The sequence below is a fragment of the Gobio gobio genome (genome assembly GCF_949357685.1).
Source record: "Gobio gobio genome assembly, chromosome: 1".
Classification (NCBI taxonomy): domain Eukaryota; kingdom Metazoa; phylum Chordata; class Actinopteri; order Cypriniformes; family Gobionidae; genus Gobio; species Gobio gobio.
This window is the reverse complement of record NC_137097.1, coordinates 53,103,029-53,125,758: the sequence shown is the minus strand read 5'-3', so window position 1 is coordinate 53,125,758 and position 22,730 is coordinate 53,103,029. Positions and strand designations below refer to the sequence as shown.

The window sequence follows — 22,730 nt, the reverse complement described above, 5'->3', positions numbered from 1 at the left end:
GTTAATTCCTCGTGTTTGTCATTTTCCGTGAGACCTTTACATTAGAATTTTTTACCGGAAGTGGAGAGTGTAAACAACAGACGCGCGCAGTCATGACCTGTGACTGTCAGTGATGAAACATTGTTTCCTTATACCTAATTAATGTTTCCCCTACTTCCACTGGAATGCACGACTTATGCGGCCAAGACAAGTTTATTCGGTCAAAGAAATCAAGCACCACATTAAACCGTGTGCATCGGCTGCAGTGAGGAAGAGTCGCGGAGAAGCGCAATGCCTCGGCGGAAGGTATGACTTGAGTCCTGCAGGCCAGCTGCTGCGTACATGCTTACTTAGCCCTCGCATCACTCACCTGTGTGTGTGTTCATGTGTAATCGGCTCCTTTCAGACTTACACGAGACCCAGAAGTTTACATGGGCGCCTTAGAAAACGACTGTCATCTTTTTCTAGTTCATTTGTTTGTGTGGGGAATGTGGTAACGTTAGCCAAAACTATTAAGTTTAGGCTCGAAATGTACCAGTTAATTGAAACGTATCTGTGTGATTACATAATACGATGTTTCCCACCTTTAAAAGCACAAACACTTAATAAAAATACAAAATAAAGGTTTATATATTTTAAGCTTAATATCAATAAAATACAGTCACACATAATTGATATGTGTTGTACCATCAGTTCAGAGCAATATTACTGATTTGACTGCAATGACGCTATTGAATGAGAATTGAACTGAGCTGGACGATGACATCACTGTTTTCTGCAGAACTGCTTTATAGATGAAATTAACTGATTTAAAAATATGATGATGTTTACAACTGAACTGAATCAACACTGAACTTACTTCAGCTGAACAACAGCCGAAAATGCATTGTTTTCCTGTTATCACTGTAAAGTTGCTTTGAAACAATCTGTATTGTATAAAGTGCAATATAAATAAAGGTGACTTAACTTGACTTGACTTGACTTAAAACTAGCATCAGAGCCCATGGCTTTTGGTTCATTGTACTCCCATCTTCATATTAATCTACTTAAAATATTTGAATTCTGTCACGCCAGGGACCCCAGTGTAAAAAAGCCCAGTAACACTTTATTAGTATAGTTTTCTGTTATTGAAGATAATATAATAAAGTTAATATTCTCAAGTTTTATTAAAGGGTTAGTTTGCCCAAAAATGAAAATAATGTAATTTATTACTCACCCTCATGCCGTTCCACACCCGTAAGACACAAATTAAGATATTTCTGTTGAAATCTGAAGGCTATATAATATTATACGCTATACAGGGAGTGCAGAATTATTAGGCACATTGATTTTCTGATCATATTTTTTTTCCAGGCACATTTGACCAATTCCAAACCACAGTAATCCTAATATCTACTATTGATTTAGTATTTAATAATGTATAAGTGATATATAATTGTTCATGAAGGCTGGAAATGAAAATCACCTTATATTCAGGTGTGCAGAATTATTAGGCATGTTTTCTTTTACAGATAAATTGAGCCAAAAAAGAGATTTAACTCAGACTGAAAAGTCAAAAAGTATTAAATGCCCATGAGAAGGATGCAATACTAATGCAATACTAGACATTGCAGTTAAGGCATGACCATTGGACAGTGAAATGCTTGTTGGGTCAGCAGGATCTGACAAAAACATGTGGTGAAGAAAAGACACCTGTTAACTGCAAAAGAATTAAGAATTAAGGTGAAGAATTAAGGGTGAAACCATCAGGAACCCTTTAGTCTCCAGCGCCACCATTTTCCAAAGCTGCAACCTACCTGGAGTCTCCAGAAGTGCAAGGTGTCAGGATCTCAGAGACTTCAGTTAGGTAAAGAATCCTAAAAAATGACCCCCACTAGATAAGAATCATAAGCTGAAGTGTTGTAAAATACATGAAGCCTGCTTTTCTATAGGCTTTATAGGTTTTATAGGTTGAGAGTGACTCTTGAAGGACCAGCACCACATCCTCTAGTACCACTGTTTGAAGAATTCATCTTCCAGAATCTGGCAGTACGTTTTGGGAGTTCATTTTAGTCCATCCTGAAGTCCGTTTTGCAGAGATGGACTAAAAATGAACTCCCAAAACGTACTGCCAGATTCTGGAAGATGAATTCTTCAAACAGTGGTACTAGAGGATGTGGTGCTGGTCCTTCAAGAGTCACTCTCAACCTATCTGTCCATAAAGCCTATAAAAAAACCTTCTTCATGTATTTTACAACACTTCAGCTTATGATTCTTATTTAGTGGGGGTCATTTTTTAGGATTCTTTACCTAACTGAAGTCTCTGAGATCCTGACACCTTGCACTTCTGGAGACTCCAGGTAGGTTGCAGCTCTGGAAAATGGTGGCGCTGGAGACTAAAGGCTTCCTGATGGTTTCACCCTTAATTCTTCACCTTAATTCTTAATTCTTTTGCAGTTAACAGGTGTCTTTTCTCCGCCACATGTTTTTGTCAGATCCTGCTGACCCAACGAGCATTTCACTGTCCAATGGTCATGCCTTAACTGCAATGTCTAGTATTGCATTAGTATTGCATCCTTCTCATGGGCATTTAATACTTTTTGACTTTTCAGTCTGAGTTAAATCTCTTTTTTGGCTCAATTTATTTGTAAAAGAAAACATGCCTAATAATTCTGCACACCTGAATATAAGGTGATTTTCATTTCCAGCCTTCATGAACAATTATATATCACTTATACATTATTAAATACTAAATCAATAGTAGTTATTAGGATTACTGTGGTTTGGAATTGGTCAAATGTGCCTGGAAAAAAAATATGATCAGAAAATCAACGTGCCTAATAATTCTGCACTCCCTGTATATCGTTTTTATATATATATATATATATATATATATATATATATATATATATGATAATATTATAAGTGCACCAAAAAAAACGAAATAACGACTTATAGTGATAGCAGATTTCAAAACACTGCTTCATGAAGCTTCGGAGTGTATCGAATCAGTGAGTCGATTCAGTGGTTCGGATCACCAAAGTCACGTGATTTCAGCAGTTTGGCGGTTTGACACATGATCTGAATCATGATTCGACTCGCTGATTCGATACACTCCGAAGCTTCACAAAGCAGTGTTTTGAAATCGGTTATCACTATATAAGTCGTTATTTAGTTTTTTGGCGCACCAAAAATATTATCGTCGCTTTATATCCATTATATTTCAACCACTGTACTCACATGGACCGATTTAAATATGTTTTTAGTACATTAATGGATTTTGAGAGTGTAAATTGTTTTGCTCCCTGTGGAGGCCTCACTAAGCCATCGGATTTCAACAAAAATATATTAATTTGTGTTCCGAAGATGAACGGAGGTCTTACAGGTGTGTAACGGCATGACGGTGAGTAATAAATTACGTTTTTTTTTTTTTTTTCATTTTTGGGTGAACTAACCCTTTAAGAATATGAACATATAATGCAGATCATTAGGTAAGAATGAATGGACTCCTTGGAGTACTACCTTCTGGGACCCCTGGTTGAATTAAATTGAGAAACTCACCAGGGTCATTTTCACAGGTCAATTGGAACTCTTTGATTATTTGTTACAGTTAACCCTTTTTATTCGTTTCCCTAATTAACAGAAGCATTCATTTTTAAGTGCTTGTCGTCCTTTTAAAGGTCATTTATCTCATTTGAATCAGTGTCGGTATAACAATAAAAAAGATCACATTTGTATTCAGTGACCAAAAGGTTTTTGATGTTTCTGACTCTTAGAGAAATGCGGGCAGTAGCTCTGAAGGTACAGAGGATTCCGATTTCTCCGCTGAGCACACAGACAGCTCAGAGAGTGACACCCACACGGTTAGAAACACCCGCCTCACTCGATCCTCTCTGAGACTCAGTCGCAACTCACAAGGTAGGACACGAGACGCTGTGCTGATACGAGAAGGCATTGCTATATATGACTTACTAAGAGCTCTTCTGTTAAAATTATGATTTACTTTGTCATTAGGCTGTAGGAAGTATGAAATTATCGTGTGATTTTTACTTCCCCAAAATGAAATAAAAATTGTAATCTTGCACCAATAGGTGATGGGTTGATAAGTAGAACGCTTGATGGGTGGAGAACAAAAAAGAAAAGAATGAACGAACAAACCTGAGAGCTTTGTTTCTAGATTCCAGTCCTGTGGGGAATCCTTCTGCCCCGGTTTCAGAGGACGTGTTGAACTATTCCACCCGTCGTGTGACTCGTAGTCAACAGCAGGGGGTGACAGTCTCGCCCAAGAAATACCCCTTGCGGCAGAGTCGCTCTTCTGGCTCAGACACGGAGCAGCATGGGGAAATCTCAGAGAGGGGTAGGAGGAGAAAACCGCATGGTTCTTCACTCATGCCTTCCCTCATTTGAGTATCTCCATGCTCAGCTCACATGCTCACATGTGCTTCTCTTCATTTGTTCATTTTTATTATTATTTTTTATTATGACAAGTCACAGAGTTCATACAACATGTTAACTTCACACAACATTAGCTTTCTCATGAGTTTTCAAAAGTTGGGGGTCAGTTAGATTACATTTTTATTCAAAATAAATTAATACTTTTATTTGGCAAGGATGAATTACAAATTGATCAGAAGTGACATTTATAATGTTTACAAAAGATTTATATTTCAACTAAATGCTGTTCTATCGAAGCTTCATCAAAGAATCCTGAAAAATGTATCACGGTTTCCACAAAAATATTAAGTAGTGCAAATATTTTGATATCATTTGATAATTGATCATATCAACGATGATAATAATAAGAAATTTTTCTTGGGCAGCATATCATCATATTAGACTGATTTTTGAAGGATCATGTGACACTGAAGACTCGAGTAATGATGCTGAAAATTCAGCTTTTACATCACAGTAATAAATTACATTTTTTTTTTAAATTCACATAGAAAACCATTATTCTAAATTGTAATATTTCACAATATTCCTGTTTTTACTGTATTTTTAATCAAACAATTAAAGCCTTTATAAGCCATGAGAGGCTTCTTTCAAAAAAATTACAAATCTTAGCGACCCCAGACTTTTGAACAGTAGTTTATTTTCATAATTCTTTAAGCTGTGCAAATTTAATCATTTAAAGTAATGCATTGGACTTGCTTTATATCTCATTTCATGTTATTCTGTGGCTTTTGCCTACTTTTTCTGTTGTCATTTGCTATAATTTGAATTCATATGCACCACTCTCCATTTGTTTAATTTTGTTAACTAATAAATAAACAAACAAATGAACTAAAAACGTTGGCTCAAACATCAATAGAACTACCCTATGTTGCATTCCAAAGACATCTTGCTTTTTGAAATTAGTTAAATTTGACTGGAGAAAGTTAAAAAAAAATTGTAAACTTGTCTTTTTGCTAATATTGTCATTAAAATTATGCTAGGACAACAACAATCAACATTTTATAATTATTAAATCCAGTTATAACAAGATTGATCATTATATATTGATACATTTTTATATGGTAGATTACTGATAAATATGATTGATATAGTAATCCCAACTTTCAAGAGATGTGGTTAGCTGTACCTTCACTTTAACCTCCTCTTGTGATGGTATTGTTTTATTCTCCCTTTCCTCTGTAGTTGGTTACACGGTTATTGCAGTTTTCATTTATATTTCATTTTCATGTAATGATTAGAATATACCTCATCACATTCCTAGACTTTATACGGTCTGGTTTTCTGTTGTGTTGGTCATCCAGACATTAAGCAAAGCGCAGACCATGACGAGTCCCCACCCAGGACGCCCACAGGCAACGCTCCTTCCTCTGAGTCTGACATTGACATGTCCAGCCCAAATGTGTCTCATGATGAGAGCCTGGCAAAGGAACTGTCACTGAAAGAATCCGGCCTTGCACACCGACCCAAAAGACGGCGCTTTCATGAGAGCTACAACTTTAACATGAAGTGCCCCACACCTGGTTGTAATTCACTTGGTAATTGCATTCCAGGTCCTCTATTTTAATTTTTAAGAATATTTACAATACCATTCAAACGTTTGGGGTCGAAGTTATTTTTTAAAAAGTTTATTTAAATAAATCTGTAATGCTCACCGAGGCTGCATTTATTTGATCCAAACTACAGTAATAACAGGAGTATTGTGAAATAATTTACAATTTGAAATAACTTTTAATATATTTTAAAATGTAATTTATTACTGTGATGTAAACGCTGAATTTTCAGCATCATTACTCCAGTCTTCAGTGTCACGTGATCCTTCAGAAATCATTCTTATATGATGATTTGCAGCTCAAGAAACATTTATTATTATAATCATCAGTGTGGAAAACAATGATGCTTGATATGTTTGTGGAAACTGTGATACTTTTTTTTTCAGGATTCTCTGATGCATTTTTTTAAATAGAAAACTTTTTTAACATTATACATGTGTTTACTGTCTATTTTGATCAGTCTAATGTGTCCTTGCTGAATAAAAGTATTATTTAAAATAATAGAAAAATCTTACCGACTCCAAACTTTTGAACGGTAGTGTATTTGTGTTATTCATTTGTGTATTAATAGTGGTTCTATTTTTTATGTTTTGTGTATGGACTTTTTTAATGCAGTATTTAAACACTCAAATATTTAAATTCAACCTCTTTCAGGGCATTTGACAGGGAAACATGAAAGGCACTTTTCAATATCTGGATGTCCACTGTACCACAACCTTTCAGCAGACGAGTGTAAGGTAAGGGTTATTGCTATCTTTTGGACTAAACCTTTAGCCAGTTTATATTTTGCTGAAGCCTAAAAATCAAACATTTTACTCAGGTGAAGGCAAGCTCTCGAGACAAACATGTGGAGGAGAGGATGCTGTCACAGCGGCAGGATGAAAACCGTCATTCCACTCGGCAACAGGTAAAGCAGCACACCAAGTATTTAATGTCCTCACTCGTGAACCGGTATGTGCCCTAGTAATGATCCCCATTGTATGCAGTCTTTAAGAGCTAATTTCAGGTTTTATGGGCTGTGAATTTTACATGTTAATGAAATAGTTTCTAGCACTCACATTCTCTGAGTTTACCGCCCCTTCAGGCCCAGTCAGAGAGACATCTGCGCTATAAGGAAAAGGTGACAGAGATGAGGAGGAAGAGAAACTCTGTTTCACAAAAAGACAAGTACATGGTGGGTGTCACATGCTCCATATATGAAGAAAGAATGATGACATCCCTTAGCAAATGCATGTATGAATCTCTGAGCTTTTGTTTGACTTTCCAGGAGCACAGACCGTCCCATGGCAGCAGTCGTGAGCCTCTGCTGGAGAACATCACAAGTGACTATGACCTGGATCTGTTTAGAAAAGCCCAGGCATGTGCTTCGGATGATCTTGTAAGAGAGAAGACCCATTACATTTTCGCCCTCTTGTTTTCTCCTCTCCCCTCTCATTTTCTGTAAAGATCGCAGGTGGGATGAGCCTTCGCACCACTGAATTCTGGGATATGCAATGGGCCCATGCTGGACTCTCTTCCACTGTAGCCTCCACACTGCTGCCATTCTCTCATCTGTAGCATGGAGTGTCACTCAAAGTTTTAGGACCCAATACTTTACCTGTCCTGCCAAGAATTAAATCCAAAAATAAAAATCCTGTCATTTTCAAACCACCATGACATTTCAAACCTGTATGGTGTTATATTTTAAAGCTTGACTGAAAAAAAAAATAATTTAGAACAACAAGAAGGTGTGTAACTAATGACAAAATTGTTATTTTTGGTCGAACTGTTCCTTTAAGAGAAAATAATAATCTTAACTTGAGTTGACATTACATGCACCTTCTTATTTTCTCCTGCTGATTTCTATCATAACTTTAATTTCTACATTGCCTTCTGTTTATTAATTAGGACAGTCTCTGAAAAGGCACACTTCCGTTCACAAGTTTATGGGTTGGTACTATTAAAAGTTATTAAAAGAAGTTTTTTATGCTCACCAAGGCTGATCTTGGTGATCTGATTTAAAAAATAAATTAAAAAACAGCAAAACAATCATATATTATTGCAATTTAAAATAACTTTTTTTTTTATTTATTTATATGTATTTTAAAATGTAATTTATTTATCTGATGCAAAGCTGAATTTTCAGCATCATCATTACTCCAGTCATCAGTGTCACGTGATCCTTCAGAAATCATCCTAATATAATTTGAGGCTCAAGAAACATGAAACATTTATTATTATTATTATTAATAATATTTAAAACAGTTGTGCTGCTTAATATTTTTGTGGAAACTGTAATACATTTTTTCAGGATGCTTTGATTAATACAAAAGTTCAAAAGAACTTTAAAACAGCATTTAGTTGAAATCGAAATCTTTTATAACAATGTAAATGTTTTTTACTGTCACTTCTGATTGATTGAATGCATCCTTGCTGAATAAAAGTATTAATTTCTTTCTTTAAAAAAAAATCCCAAGCTTTTGAACGGTAGTGCATATCTCGACGTGTCCTTAACCTCCTCATTCACATGCAAATTTTCTGTGGTAGGCCTCAGGGTTTTTCCATCTAACTCGGTGTGGTCATTCGCTCTAGTCAGACCTGTGCTTCTCTCACCCTTCATTGGTCCTTGCAGGAAAAACTCCGGCTCGAGGGGCAGGTCACAGAGGGCGGCAACATGATAAAGGCCATTGTGTTCGGCCGCTACGAGTTGGACACCTGGTACCACTCGCCGTACCCAGAAGAGTACGCCCGCCTCGGGCGTCTCTACATGTGCGAGTTCTGCCTAAAATACATGAAGAGTCAGACTATTCTGCGACGTCACATGGTAACTTTTTTCACATGTTCATTCAATAACAGTTTAAATTTGAACTCACAAGAGACTCTTCAATTATCTCTCTTATTTCACTTGCGATCAGGCCAAATGTGTGTGGAAACATCCACCAGGCGATGAGATTTACAGAAAAGGGCCTATATCTGTTTTTGAAGTGGACGGCAAGAAGAACAAGGTAGACCTTCCACCAGGACAACTTTAAATTGGCTATCAGTCAGGCCACATATTAATTTTTAATTCTCCCTCACTGACACTGGCATTTTCCATCCACAGATTTATTGCCAAAACCTGTGTCTGCTTGCCAAACTCTTCCTGGACCACAAAACCCTGTATTACGATGTGGAGCCGTTCCTCTTCTATGTGATGACTGAAGCTGACAATACCGGCTGCCATCTTGTAGGATACTTCTCCAAGGTACTCTGTTAGGGAATCCTGCGCACCACAAACTTCAGTTACCTTGCAAGCAATGGTTTTGTGGTAATCAAAATACGTATTTGGATTTAGGAAAAGAATTCATTCCTGAACTACAATGTCTCCTGCATCCTGACCATGCCACAGTATATGAGGCAGGGTTATGGAAAGATGCTGATTGATTTCAGTGAGTGCCGTAGATCTAGACTTTTTATATCTACGTTTTGTCATTCCTGTGTTTAAGATTAAACAAAAGATTGGTTTTGCAAATAAGGGATTTTAAAGTTACAACTGCAACCATAGAGTACGTAATTTATGTTGTTATTTTTTTAAAAGGCAAAGAATGTATTAAAATAGCTGCTTTGCTGTGCACTTTTGGATGCTGTAATTAATGGACGAGATCAACATGTTAGTGTGTGAATGGCTGGTGTCTTTACAGGTTACCTGCTGTCCAAAGTAGAGGAGAAGGTTGGCTCTCCTGAGCGGCCTCTCTCTGATCTCGGCCTCATCAGTTACAGGAGCTACTGGAAAGAAGTGCTCCTGCGCTACCTGCACAACTTCCAGGGCAAAGAAATCTCCATCAAAGGTACTTCGTGTTAAATGCACGACTGTTCAAAAAGGGTCAGAAAAAAGACAGTATTCAGCAAGGATGCATTAAATTGATTAAAAGTGATAGTAAAGACATTAATTATGTTACAAAAGATGGTAACACCTTACAATAAGGTTGTATTAGTTAACATTAGTTAATGCATTAGTTAACATGAACAAAACCTCTGTTCAGCATTAGTTAATCTTTGTTGATGTTGGTGAATAAAAATCCAGCTGTTCATGGTTTGTTCATGTTAGTTCACAGTGCATTAACTAATGTTTACAAGATTTTAAGCCTTAAAGACAGAGACAGCCGCCCGCGGCTAAAAATAACTATTGTTTTAAAATGTTTAATAACTTTTAAACTGCTAATCCATCTGTATGCTGTATGCACCGTAAAGAGGAGAATCTCAGCTTTTCAGAAGTATCACATTTCTCGCGATTGCGTGGATGCGTCATCAAAATCTGCAGCATTGATTCGTCAAGGAAATGCATGTGGGTTGTTCCCTTGAGCCAAACCGAAACAATTGTTGATCATTAGTCCCTATGGGTTAATAATGCATTGGTAAATGTTGAAATTAACATTAACAAAGATAAATAAATGCTTTATAAGTGCAGTTCATTATTAGTTCATGTTAACTAATGAACCTTATTGTAAAGTGTTACCCAGAATATTTATTTTTCAAATAAATGCTGGGTTTTTTTGGTTTCCACAAAAATATTAAGCAGCACAACTGTTTTCAACATTGATAATAATAAGAAATGTTTCTTGAGCAGAAAATCATATTATTATTATGATATCTGAAGGATTATGTGACGCTGAAGAGTAAAGATGCTGAAAATTCAGCTTTGACATCAGAGGAATAAATTGCATGTACTGTATTTTTAAAAAAAAAGTGTAATCTTAGCGACCCCTTTTGAACAGCAATGTATTTTCTTCCTTTATGGTTATCATAAACATTGAATACTGAAGAGTGATTTTTTCCTTAAATTGTTTTCTTTCTTTCTCATAAATTAACACAGAAATCAGCCAAGAAACAGCTGTCAATCCTGTAGACATTGTCAGCACTTTACAGTCGCTCCAGATGCTGAAGTACTGGAAAGGGAAGCACCTAATCTTAAAAAGACAGGTAATTGTAATGTAATGTATGTAGTGATTTTAGTAAAAAAAAAAACTGTTTATGTGACTTGTAGGTTTATTATTTGAATCTTATTTAGTGGCTTTTAATGCATCTAAATGATTGAATGATCTTCAGGATCTGATTGATGATTGGAAAACCAAAGAGGCAAAACGTGGAAGCAGCAAGACTATTGACCCTACGGCCTTGAAGTGGAGCCCACCCAAAGGAACATAAGACAATAATCTGCATGCTCTGCACTGTTTGCTGTAGTTTCCTTGGTCACTGTTAGAAAAGCTTAACAAATAGGAAAGCATTTTCTTGTTACAATAAGTTACAAGTAAGGCTGCAATCCTAACTGTATTGTGTTTGTCACATGATGCAGCCAGAACATTTCGAGTTACCTTAACCTCCCTATTCTAGTTTTTTGAAACATGGTTAACGCATTTCAACATGCATTGTAGAACTGCGGCTTGTGAGATCCTATCGCCTAACTTATTTTGCGTTGAGTACAAGTTTTTGATACTCAAATGGCAATTGTTTTTAGTCACAGGAAAAAAATCTATTGCATCTCTTCATTTTAGAGAACTATTTGACGGTTATATATTTATGTGGGAAAAAAGTTTCTACCATTAATGATTTTGTGAGCTGAAGAGCTTGTCTCTTCTAATCGGGTTCTTATTTCTTTCCTTTTTTTTTATTCCTCTTAACCAGATATGTATTTCCAGTCCATATGACATTAGCCAAAGTCACTGCACTAAGTAAAAATAATATTTTATTAGCTCAAGTGAGAACTTGTATTTTGGAACAGACACATTGCAGTAAATATGATATATTTACCCTTCATTGTCAAGTTTTTGTTTTTTTTTTCTTCAAAAGTCTACAACAAAAACTATTAAGTGGAAGCTTAGTTTATAGCATGTCTTGGCTATATATAGCAGCAAGTGTGTAATTTGTGAGCAGCCAGAATAGCTTAATTTAGCTCATAGAATTACCATGATGCACTTGTAAACTCCACATAGTGGATTTAACACAGACTATACTATGTCAATAGCATGTGTTGCACTTGATTTTCTATGTCTCCTCTAAAATAAATTTATTCACTGTTTAAATCGATGAAGCTCTGTGAGTTAATTGGATATAAATTTACGGTAATAAACAATGGAGAAAATTCTCTCATTTACTCACCCACACAAATCACAAAAGAAGATATTTTGAAAAATGATGGTAACCAAAAATGTGACTGCCATTGTCTGGACAAAAAAAAAAGAAAAGTTAGAAACGACATTAGTGAGTAAATTATGACAGTTCACCCGTTTCTGGTCCCTTTAAAGGGAAAGGGTTACAGTTCGTTGGTTGTAGCCATAGAAACAGAGGTAACGAGATATTGAATATTTGGCAACATACACAGGAAACAGTGCGGGCTCGTAGTAAAGGAAGTAGTACGTCACCATCCAGCGTCTTCACAACACGGACACTAGAAACGTCAATGTAATCCCAGTGCGTTTCGACGTTTTCTTGAATAAAAAACAAATACATACGGTATAGTATGAAGATATATATATCATGAAACACCTCTTGATGTCGGACGTTAGTTCACGGTTTTGCTCGCTGACAGTCTGAAGCTTCAGTTATAGTCTGTTGTTGCTCTTGAGAACAGAGGTAGGTGTTATTGTGTCATTTAAATTTTTATGTAATTAATAATATACAGTACCAAATTTTAATGCAACACATTGTTATTATTGTATTATTACAATCATTGTTATGGTTAAAGGCAGACCTGTGAACAAACTAGCAATTCATTAAAGGGATAGTTCGCCCTCAAGTCGTTCCAATCCTGTATGACTTATTTTCTTCTGCTGAACATAAAAATATTTTTGGAATTTTAAGAATGTTGGTCACCAAACAGTTTTGTACCATTATGGGGGGGGGGGATATTCTTCTCAAAATATCTTCTATGTTTCACAAAAGAAATGAATACATATTTGAAATGGCATGAGGGTGGTTAAGCGATGACAGAATTTTCAATTTTGGGGCGAACAATCCCTTTAGCTTGTTTTCTCTCTGAGCAGGTTCTAACAAAATGTCACAGATGGATCTCCTCGTCACAAATGTAGCTGAGCTCCTCACTGCTGCTGTGCAGGAGGTGCTGCAGCTCATGGGTCAGGCTGTGTTCGAGTATCAGAAGGAGTCTGCCAGAACACACCTGGAGAATCAAAACCTCCAGCAGAAGCTGAAAGAACTCCAGGAGAGGACGGATGGGGCTTCAGGTGAGATTATGAAGAGCTCAATTAACGTTTCTATTTACTGTCATGTAAAAATTCTCAGTCAACTTATTTTATATTTCAGATGAAGTCCCGAAAGGCTCTTTTCCCAGAGATGAGCCTCATTCAGGGGAGGATCATGTGCAGGAAGATCTCGTTCATTGTGGAGATTCGGTAGCGAGCGAGGAGATTCTGAGGGACAATCCTGTTCATATAAAGTTACTTTTAGATGATATTACTGTAAACGACCAACATCATTTTCTGCAAGGGACCTGTGACTACTCTTTGACGAATAAAAGACCCCTCTCCATGGTTAAGAGTAGCCCTCTGAGACGAATCCTCAACCCTTCACCTGGCAGCAGAGAGACTCCGGCAACCAGCAACACTGAGACCTCATCAGGCTCAAACAAAATCAAAGTGGAATCTAAATCAGAGCTTCTGGAATGTTCTGTTATGGAGGAGACGGACAATGCTACAAAACAAGCTCCTGTTGTTCCCATGCAGGATGCTCCTCTAGCAAACGAACACAACCAGCAGCCTGTCTGCACCTTTTCCAACAACATTGTCTACTATAACCAACCTTTTAAATCACTAAATTCTACTTCTAAGCACATTCTTACGTCTCGGGTAGAGAACACAGTCCATACAGGGGATGTTCACAGCGCTCCCAGCATGAATGAGAGCAGAGAGCTTCTGCACAGCTGCCACGTGTGCAGCAAGACATTCGCGACGCCCTCCAGCCTCGGAGCGCACTTTGTATGCCATTCAAATGAGAGACCTTTTGTTTGCAATTACTGCAAGTTCAGATTCAGTCGTTTAGCCGATCTGAAAAAGCATGAGCGCATTCATACAGGAGAAAGGCCATATAACTGTTCTCTCTGTGGACGGCGATTCAACCGAACAGAGAATCTCAGAAGACACCTGAGGAAGGTTCATTATGGAGCAGCGCTGTGAGCTTTAAATTCACAGCATGCATATTTGCGGACCACAGTACGATAAGGGCATTTATTTAACTTCACATGCTGATGTTGGATCACAACATTCATATCTCAAAATGACAGTTACACCAATAAGATTTTCTCCCACATTAACATTGCCAACTGTTTTTATCATACTGAATTTAAATTAATATCAAATCATTATCAGTGGCTGAAATATGATAAATTGATACATTTATAATGATAAAATCAGAAGAGAATATGAGAATCAGCACCTCCAAGTCCGAGGTTATGGTTCTCAGTCGGAAAAGGGTGGATTGCCCACTTCAGGTTGGTGGAGAGTTCCTGCCTCAGGTGGAGGAGTTCAGGTATCTCGGGGTCTTATTCAGGAGTGAGGGAAGGATGGAACAGGAGATTGACAGACGGATCGGGGCAGCGTCTGCAGTAATATGGTCGATATACCGGTCTGTCGTGGTGAAGAAGGAGCTGAGCTGTAAGGCGAAGCTCTCGATTTACAGGTCGATCTAGGTTCCTACTCTCACCTATGGTCATGCCCGGAAGGACAAGATCCCAGATACAGGCGGCCGAAATGAGTTTTTTTCCATAGGGTGGCTGGGCGCTCCCTTAGAGATAGGGTGAGAAGCTTGGTCACTCGGGAGGAGCTCAGAGTAGAGCCGTTGCTCCTCCACATCGAGAGGAGCCAGCTGAGGTGGCTCGGGCATCTATATCGGATGCCTCCTGGACGCCTTCCCAGGGAGGTGTTCCAGGCACGTCCCACCGGGAGGAGGTCCCGGGGAAGACCTAGGACAAGCTGGAGGGACTATGTCTCCTGGCTGGCCTGGGAACGCCTCGGGGTTCCCCCGGAAGAGCTGGAGGAAGTGGCTAGGGAGAGGGAAGTCTGGGCGTCTCTGCTTAGACTGTTGCCCCCGCGACCCGGCCCCGGACAAGCGGAAGATGATGGATAATGATAAAACAACACCAAAGGACAATACATGATATGTGGTGGGAACACTGGATTTTTTTTTTTTTTTCTTTAAATAAGTCTCTTATTCTATATTTGAATATACAAATTAAAATGCATTCCTGTGATGGCAAAGCTGAATTTCATTAATACACTAATCTTCAGTGTCACATGATCCTTCAGAAATCATTTTGATATGATGATTTGTTGCTCAAGAATCTTCAATGTTGAAAAAATATTTTTGTGGACAAATGTAATATTTTTCAGTATACAAAAAAAAAGCATTTATTTGAAATAGAAGTCTTTACTGTCATATTTGATCAATTTAAATCATCTTTGCTGAATAAAAGTATATCTTTCAAAGACAAAAATATTTTTACTGACCTCAAACGCCTTTTTTTTTTTTTCTCGCTCTCTTTCCAATAACAGTTAGAATTTTCTTACATATGGTTTTGTTTTCCCCCATGAGTTGGTGAGGCGTCGTTGTTGACTATAGGAATACATGATCGCTACTCCAATCCTGTTTTCCTCAGTTTTTATTTGTATAGTATATTTTTAAGACACTGATATAAATCTTTCAGTCCTGCAGCTGAGCTCTGGCACGTGAGTAAAAACTGAGATGTTTCAAAGTGAGTATCAGTGGAAACAAAAACATTGTCCATGTCTTTTATAATAATTTGCTTCAGCTTCTCTTTTTCCTCCATTCCACACGCCACTCGTTCCAGTCCAATAGTGTCCGGTCTGTCTGCCACTTCGCTTGATCCAGTTCTAATGGAGAGAAGCATGTGATTGAGAATTTCCCATAATATTAATTTCATCTCTGAATGCAAATAAAATGTTCCTTATAACAACATGCTCTTACCTTTTAGAAATGTGTGGAATACTTGTTCAATCATCTTATGACTCTGTGATACTAACTCCCATGGGTCTGAAAAATAAAACCCAGTGTCATAGAAAAGAGGCTACCATCACTCACTCAAACAGCAAGCGCTATTCAGGGATAGATCACAGTACTCACCCTTAATGTTTGAGAGCTGTTTGAGCGCACCACCCAGAGAGGAATCGGTGAGTAGCACATTACGGAGACACAAGGCCTGACATGCTGCCATTATTTCATCATGCACAGACGCGTCACTTCCCAGACAAACACAGACGGTACCTGGCAAGAAAAACACATCCCGCAAAATCTGTCATTGTTTTGCCTGAGTAACAGTTGAGCATAAATTGCCTAATATCATTTTTGATACCTCTACTTGTATAGCAAAACTGGGAGTTTTTTTGTACCATTTTTGATTCCAATGAGATACGGTTTGCTGTTGTTCTTCAACGCCAGCTGTAGTTCTCCTGGCCTAAAGTCATAAAGACATCATTTAAACAGCCATTAGTGTTTTCACAACAATATTTGTTTTATTCATTGAATGAATGTAAAAGCAGATGAACACACTCTTGAACAATATCTCCAAGCCTCACACCCAACTTGATGGGAACTGTCCTTCCAAGTGCTGCAAAGACGAAGAGCATTTTGTTGATTACAAGCGTAATAATGGACCCGAATCACATTAATGAACAGGAAAGGTGATTAGGTTAAGGTCATACACAAGAACACAGGCTCCCTCTGATTGGCCTCCACTGGACTGAGCAGTTGACCATTCAGCAGGTACCGATAGAGGACTATGGACAAGCGAGCCTCATTAAGGGTTTCCATAACAACAGAACGAACAGCTTTGTAATTGGCAAACAGGTGGAGAACAGTGAACAGGAAGAACAGGATGAATGTCAACCTGCATGAAAGAGCACAAATCAGTACAGCATCTGGCACACACTTCATTTACAGTTTGGCTTAGATAACGCTTACTCACAATGGGTTATCTGTTACAAGTGGGATGAGCGCCAGGCTGACTAGCAGTCCTGCCAGGTTCACCAGGGTTTCCTTACGAGGAAAGAAAAGAAAATGGTACACTTGATACATGACACCACTGACACACAATGACATCAATTTCACAGACTAAGAGGGACTTTTGCTGGGAAAACCAAGAAAGAAATGAGCAAATAATTATTTAGCCTATGAGAGAAAGTGAATAATAACCTGACTCCCATCTTTGGCGGAGATATCAGCCATGTTGTTTCTACGAGCTTGATGGACAGTTAATGCAGCTCTTGTTGCTCCACCAGCAACTCCTACAATGGACTGGGGTTACAGAAAATAGAAGACTAACCCTAGATATCTATTATCAAACAGATGATGATTTATGCATAATCATGTTAACGTTAAGAGGATGAAGCTGTTAACAATTTTACCTTAAATATTCCAGCAATGCAGATGATTAGAATAAAAAAAGGAGGGAAATGAGGGGCTGCAATCTCCATGAACATTGCCACATCATTAAGAATGTCAGCGAAGAGCCTGAAAAGACAAATATTTAATAAAAAAAGTTTAAGTATTACAATAAAACAGTCATTCAAACTAAAACTTTAAATTCCTTGGTATATTGTACCTCCATTTTTTGGCTTCGGAATCTAACTTGTTCCTGAAACACAGGGTAACAATTAAATACTATCAAACAAAACAATCACAATCTAAAATGCCCGGAGAACTATTACCCTTTGAGCCAGGCAAAAAGTATTCTTCCCAGCATCCCTGTTCCATCTGAAGAATGAGAGAGAAGATGGTTAGAAAAGTATGCCTTCGAGAAATAAACATCAGTAATTCACATACCCCGAAGCAGCCATGTTATTGTAGCTGCTGCAACCGTTGCTTCTTGGTTTCCAACCCCAACACCCCTCAGTGAAGCCTGAGTGGCAAGTGTGCCAGACAGAGAGCTGGAAAATGCCTGTGAAAACAAAGGACTGATATGATGCTAGTGTGTTTAAATTAAAATATTTTAAATGTCAAGTAGCTTGATCACTCTGGCATCAGAGTAGCATACCATGAGCAGACAGCTACATCAACGTTAATGTTGCTATTTTTTTTACTGTACTTTAAATGCAAAAACGAAAGCTGTACATTTGTAAATAAAAGCAATATTTTAAAGGAAAAACATGGATGTGTATTATTTGTGCAAGGTATTTTCCATGTAACTGACCATGTTAAGGGGTTGACATTGAACGTGTTTGTATGATTCGATGTTTGGCTTATGGAAAGATCTATGGGACATGTACCTGCACAGTGTCCCAGAACTGATACTGTAAGTAATCCTCACTGACACTCTCAGGATATCCCTGTGGCAGAAAAACACTCTAGGAGAGGAGATATCAGTTAGTGACATCTCAGAGAGTTTATTTATAGGTTCTGGAAGACTTTCCTGAATGAGTCACGCACTTTAAACACGCCAGATATGGAATTTCCCACCGGTCTGCCGTCCACTGCATCCTTCTGTCTCTTCATCCTCCTATCCTTCAACAGGTATTTCCAAGACTCCTGTGAGCCATACCGCTCTGTCGCAATCACCCCTTCACAGTCCTCCATCTCTGCCATCTGCACATCAGTTAGCACCATAGACTGCAAAAAGCACGTGTCTATTAAGAAACAAAAGTCTTTTACTTTGAATTTCACACTCAGCTGTAACCAGTCTCACACAATGGTGCTTTCTATATGTTGGCACGCTGAGCAGTTTAAAATGCTAAGGACTAAAATTGCAATAACATTTAAAGGAGTTTCTCCTTGCGTCTGAGTTGAGATTTATTAGAATCGCCCACCTCACCAAAGTCTCATTCTTCCGTGTTTAGATTGTATCGCCACGTCATGAGCATGTCGCGGCGTCTGATTGGCTCGTGGAATCTTACGTAGGCGCAAAGAAAAAACATACAAAAACATCTCCTGCTGTAACAAATGGGTACAAACGACAAATTCTATAATTGTTTTTGCCCGATTGTCATTCTAAGGGTGTTAATCTTGATTATACTGTATTAGCCTATTACTTTGTCTTCTGTGTAAATGTATAATCTTCACACAGCAAGAACCATTCACTGCAATCACAATTTTAGAATGTTCTCCTCTGACATAAAGTCCCTTTTCACTTCCTTTAAGAAAATGTCAAAACCTTTAAACTAAAAAGGCTTCGAAAACATATAGCTTCCTTGAGTCTGTTGTTAGCAACCTTTAAGTTTCCATGTTGACAGCATGTTATATGTGACCCTGGACCACAAAACCAGTCTTAGGGGTCTTTTTTTTTTTTTTAATTAGATATTTATACATCATCTGAAAGCGAAATAAATAAGCTTTCCATCTCCATTGATGTACGGTTTGTTATAGGACAATATTTGGCATACAACTATTTGAATATCTGGGATCTAAGGGTTAAAATAAAAAAATCTAAATATTGAGAAAATCACCTTTAAAGTTGTCCAAATTAAGTCCTTAGCAATGCATATTAGCCTATATATTCATGGAACATGATCTTTACTTAATATCCTAATGATTTTGGCATTAAAGAAAATAGTATTAATAATCAATGTATTGTTGGCCATTGCCACAATTATACCCGTGCAACTTATGACTGACTGGCTTTGTGGTCCAGGGTCACTTATTGTGTTGATTTATGGAATTCTTATAACCTCTTGTGATTATGTCAGTATTGAAAGATGCTGGAATCTACCGCCGCTTCAAAAAAAAAAAAAAAATAATAATAATAATAATATATATATTTCCTAGTTAAATTCATAATCAAAGCCTCAATCAATATTCATCCTCCTATATAATTATTATGATTTTAATTATTCTTTCCAGTTATATATATTCCAGAGATGAAATATGGATTTGTCTTTCATTTTATTTTATTGTATATTTCCTTTTACTGAAACACTAAAGAATTCTCTGAGAGAGAAGCACATAGTATCAGCATGTTTTGGTGAAGTGTTTTGTTGATAGTTAGTTAAGACTCTCCAACCTTGGGAGAGCTGTGATTCTAGGGAACTTCTGTGTGTGTACGTTGCATGATCTGAGCAGGCCCAATATTCTGCACACAACACCAGACCTGAAGACGCCTTTCAGCAACCTCCGAGGTCAACAATGATCTAATTCTAGTGAGGGGGCGACAACTAGTCTACCTAGTTTAGTGATATGCTCTCTATCCTTGTGTGGAAATTTACCAAAACTGTCCATTTTCTCTGAACCAATCAGAATCATTCCACATGCAGTAATGACGTGGCTAGACCTTGAAAACAGTATAACTGTTCAGGAATTGTATGTATGATAGGTGGAGGCGGGTAGGCTGGTAGAGGGAGCGTGGCCTACAAAATCCTTGTGAGACTTGAAGCTGGCTTCTGCTGATGAAACTGCAAACTATTCTTATATAATTGAATTGCACTCCTGACTCTTATTCACTACTGGTCTTCATTATTCACTACTGGTCCTGGGTCCTAAGCTGTTACCCCAACAGTATGTCCACCCTTTCTTACTGTTACTATCTGTAACCTTTCTTTTGCAATAAAAAAGGCATTCAAAAGTAGCCTAATGAATAATGACTGCCTGTAAAAGCTGTATAGTAGTTTTATTCACTTAATTTCTCCATTTGTGTGGTTGTCACACACAATATCATTTATTTAATTTTGTTTGTAAATTAATGTATTGTTCTGAATAAAATCGTGCAGCTGTACATCACATTTTTCTTTTCTTTTTTATTTTCTCTTTCTTTTAATTAACTTAACAAGGGGGGAAATAAGGGGGGAAAAATGAATCAGTGTTTGTTTTTAAGCTGTCTGGCCTCTCCTGACCTCAGTATCTGTCTCTTTGTTAATGTGTCAGCTCAACCCAGAACAGTCAAACTTCACAAGCACACCAGAACAGAGCCAGTGTAGTGTGTTTGAGTGTCTGATAGAAACCATTAAAGAACAGCTCAGGCCAACATTGACAGAATTACACTGATAAATATTGAAGCATCAGAGAATCAGTTTTGGACATTTCAAATTAAGGGGAAATCAAGCAGCTGATGTCATTTACAGTGCAGGGTCGTTTTGTCGCAAGATCTCCACAGCACAAACACGATTTTACCATTTATTACTGCTACTTTTATTAAAGTTCAAAACAATCTTTTAAAGCTGCGGTTCTCAAATACGGGGTGTTACAAAAGCTTTCTATTTCAGATAAATGCTGTTCTTTTGAACTTTATATTCATTAAAAAAAACCTTGAAATAATGTACACAACTGTTTTCGACATTAATAATAATGATAAATGTTTATTGAGCAGCAAATCATCATATTAGAGTGATTTCTGAAGGATCATGTGACACTGAAGACTGGAGTAATGAGGCTGAATATTCAGCTTGGTCATCAAAGGAATAAATTACATTTTTAAATATATTAAAATAGAAAACACTTATTTTAAATTGTAAAAATATTTCACAATATTACTGTTTTTGCTGTATTTCGGATCAAACGAATGCAGCCTTGGTGAGCAAAAGAGACTTACTTTAAAAACATTTAAAAATCGGTAGTGTACATGTTTTTAGTTATGCCAAGCTCTAAAATATTTTATCAGGTAAAAATATTTTTCAAAAATCTTTATCAAGTTAATCACAAATAGCTGGAAAAGTCATGGGACCGCATTGAATATTGCTGTAAACAATAGGGGGCTGAGTCAAATCAATCTTTTTCTAGGAAGATTCTAGGAAAAAAACCTACAAGTGAGGCGAGTGTCATGTTTGGACAGATGGAATGAGTTAATGTATCAAGTGATGTACCTGCATGCCTGGTCTTGAACAAGGCACCTGAAATATGCAGACTTAAAATCCTGTCTATTAATAGCATGATGTTTAGCAAAGTTACTTAAAGATATCAAAGAATGATCTTGAAACATGACAGGCTGTAAATCATGCAGCTGTCCAACGTTTATACAATTAAGAGAAATGACACAGAACACATGGACCTCAACTTACATGTCAGGAGCCTAAATCTTGTGAGGCTGTGTAAAGAGAAAGAAAAAGTTAACAAGAATGAGTAACAGCGTGTCATGAAGTCAAAGCGTCTCTGTTACAAAGTCTGCTGGAGCTACTCATGATTCACAGGAGAAACAAGGTGTGGTAAACAGACTGATAAACGTAACACTTTAAGAATGTGAGGGGAAGAAGTATTTCAAGCTGTGTGGGAGTGAATAAGACAAAGTAGGAGGGAACAAAACAAAGGAGGGGTGGTGCTTTATTCTGTGGTACTAGATACTAAAAGGTTTCTCACACTCTGCCTATCTCTTCAAGAGGTCTAAACTGGAACTAAAGAAGCTGTGTTCAATATTTCACACATATAACTGACAATAAGAGGAAGTTTGGATAGGAAGTCATCTGTATTTCATCAAGTTGTGACGACGTGACTGTCACAGGACACTAGAATTTCTACATAAACGGAAAGAATAATTAGCAGAGCATTGGTCACCAGAGATTTTTTATTTTTTCAAAGCAAAAACACCAGAGTTAGTTATTAAATACCTTTGGATCTCTGGTCGACCTGAGGAATTTTAGACCCTTCTTCCCTCAAGATCAAGTCTGGGCGAGTCTGTAAGTACTGAGATATTTTATTTCAGCAACCGTTTCAATGGCATGCTTTTCAAAGATTATCATCTTTCTGGAGGCAGACTTTACATTGAAAAGATTTTAGGTTCATCATGGCAGGCTATTCAGTCCATGGATTTGTCATTCAGAAACTTTGAGAGTGATAAAGAAATGGCTTTTCATACCATCAAAATAATAA

General features: G+C 37.4%; 3 protein-coding genes across 16 annotated transcripts; 2 read left to right on the top strand and 1 right to left on the bottom strand.

Moving 5' to 3' along the window:
- The first annotated feature begins 53 nt into the window (after positions 1–53).
- kat7a (K(lysine) acetyltransferase 7a) lies at positions 54–12,001 on the top strand. 10 transcript variants are annotated; one of them, XM_079813185.1, is made up of 15 exons: positions 54–285; positions 3,735–3,876; positions 4,136–4,315; positions 5,715–5,948; positions 6,618–6,700; positions 6,784–6,870; positions 7,048–7,137; positions 7,231–7,320; positions 8,575–8,766; positions 8,858–8,947; positions 9,046–9,186; positions 9,277–9,370; positions 9,623–9,769; positions 10,795–10,901; positions 11,028–12,001. In XM_079813185.1, exons 1-15 carry the CDS (start codon positions 271–273, stop codon positions 11,124–11,126), a joined length of 1,791 nt encoding a protein of 596 aa, XP_079669311.1. In that variant the 5' UTR covers positions 54–270; the 3' UTR covers positions 11,127–12,001. The 10 variants fall into 10 exon arrangements, with proteins under 10 accessions (XP_079669311.1, XP_079669309.1, XP_079669310.1 ...); XM_079813183.1 differs by having other exon boundaries at positions 57–285; positions 7,231–7,341; XM_079813184.1 differs by having other exon boundaries at positions 63–285; positions 5,715–5,963.
- A 320-nt stretch (positions 12,002–12,321) lies between these two features.
- LOC307129912 (uncharacterized protein) lies at positions 12,322–15,471 on the top strand. The gene is made up of 3 exons (XM_079822715.1): positions 12,322–12,551; positions 12,962–13,159; positions 13,239–15,471. The coding sequence occupies exons 2-3, from the start codon at positions 12,973–12,975 to the stop codon at positions 14,105–14,107; spliced, it is 1,056 nt and encodes a 351-aa protein (XP_079678841.1). The 5' UTR covers positions 12,322–12,551; positions 12,962–12,972; the 3' UTR covers positions 14,108–15,471.
- On the bottom strand, positions 15,317–22,071 carry rusf1 (RUS family member 1). Of its 5 annotated transcripts, none has more exons than XM_079822676.1 (15): positions 21,926–22,071; positions 18,372–18,551; positions 18,212–18,289; positions 17,769–17,883; positions 17,654–17,699; positions 17,548–17,580; positions 17,351–17,456; positions 17,139–17,240; positions 16,912–16,982; positions 16,649–16,833; positions 16,497–16,554; positions 16,337–16,401; positions 16,071–16,211; positions 15,915–15,980; positions 15,317–15,820 (listed from the first exon to the last, which is right to left on the bottom strand). In XM_079822676.1, exons 2-15 carry the CDS (start codon positions 18,546–18,548, stop codon positions 15,735–15,737), a joined length of 1,329 nt encoding a protein of 442 aa, XP_079678802.1. In that variant the 5' UTR covers positions 18,549–18,551; positions 21,926–22,071; the 3' UTR covers positions 15,317–15,734. The 5 variants fall into 5 exon arrangements, with proteins under 5 accessions (XP_079678802.1, XP_079678803.1, XP_079678800.1 ...); XM_079822677.1 differs by lacking the exon at positions 21,926–22,071 and adding an exon at positions 18,754–18,810; XM_079822674.1 differs by lacking the exon at positions 21,926–22,071 and adding an exon at positions 18,749–18,796.
- Between the last annotated feature and the right edge of the window lie 659 nt (positions 22,072–22,730).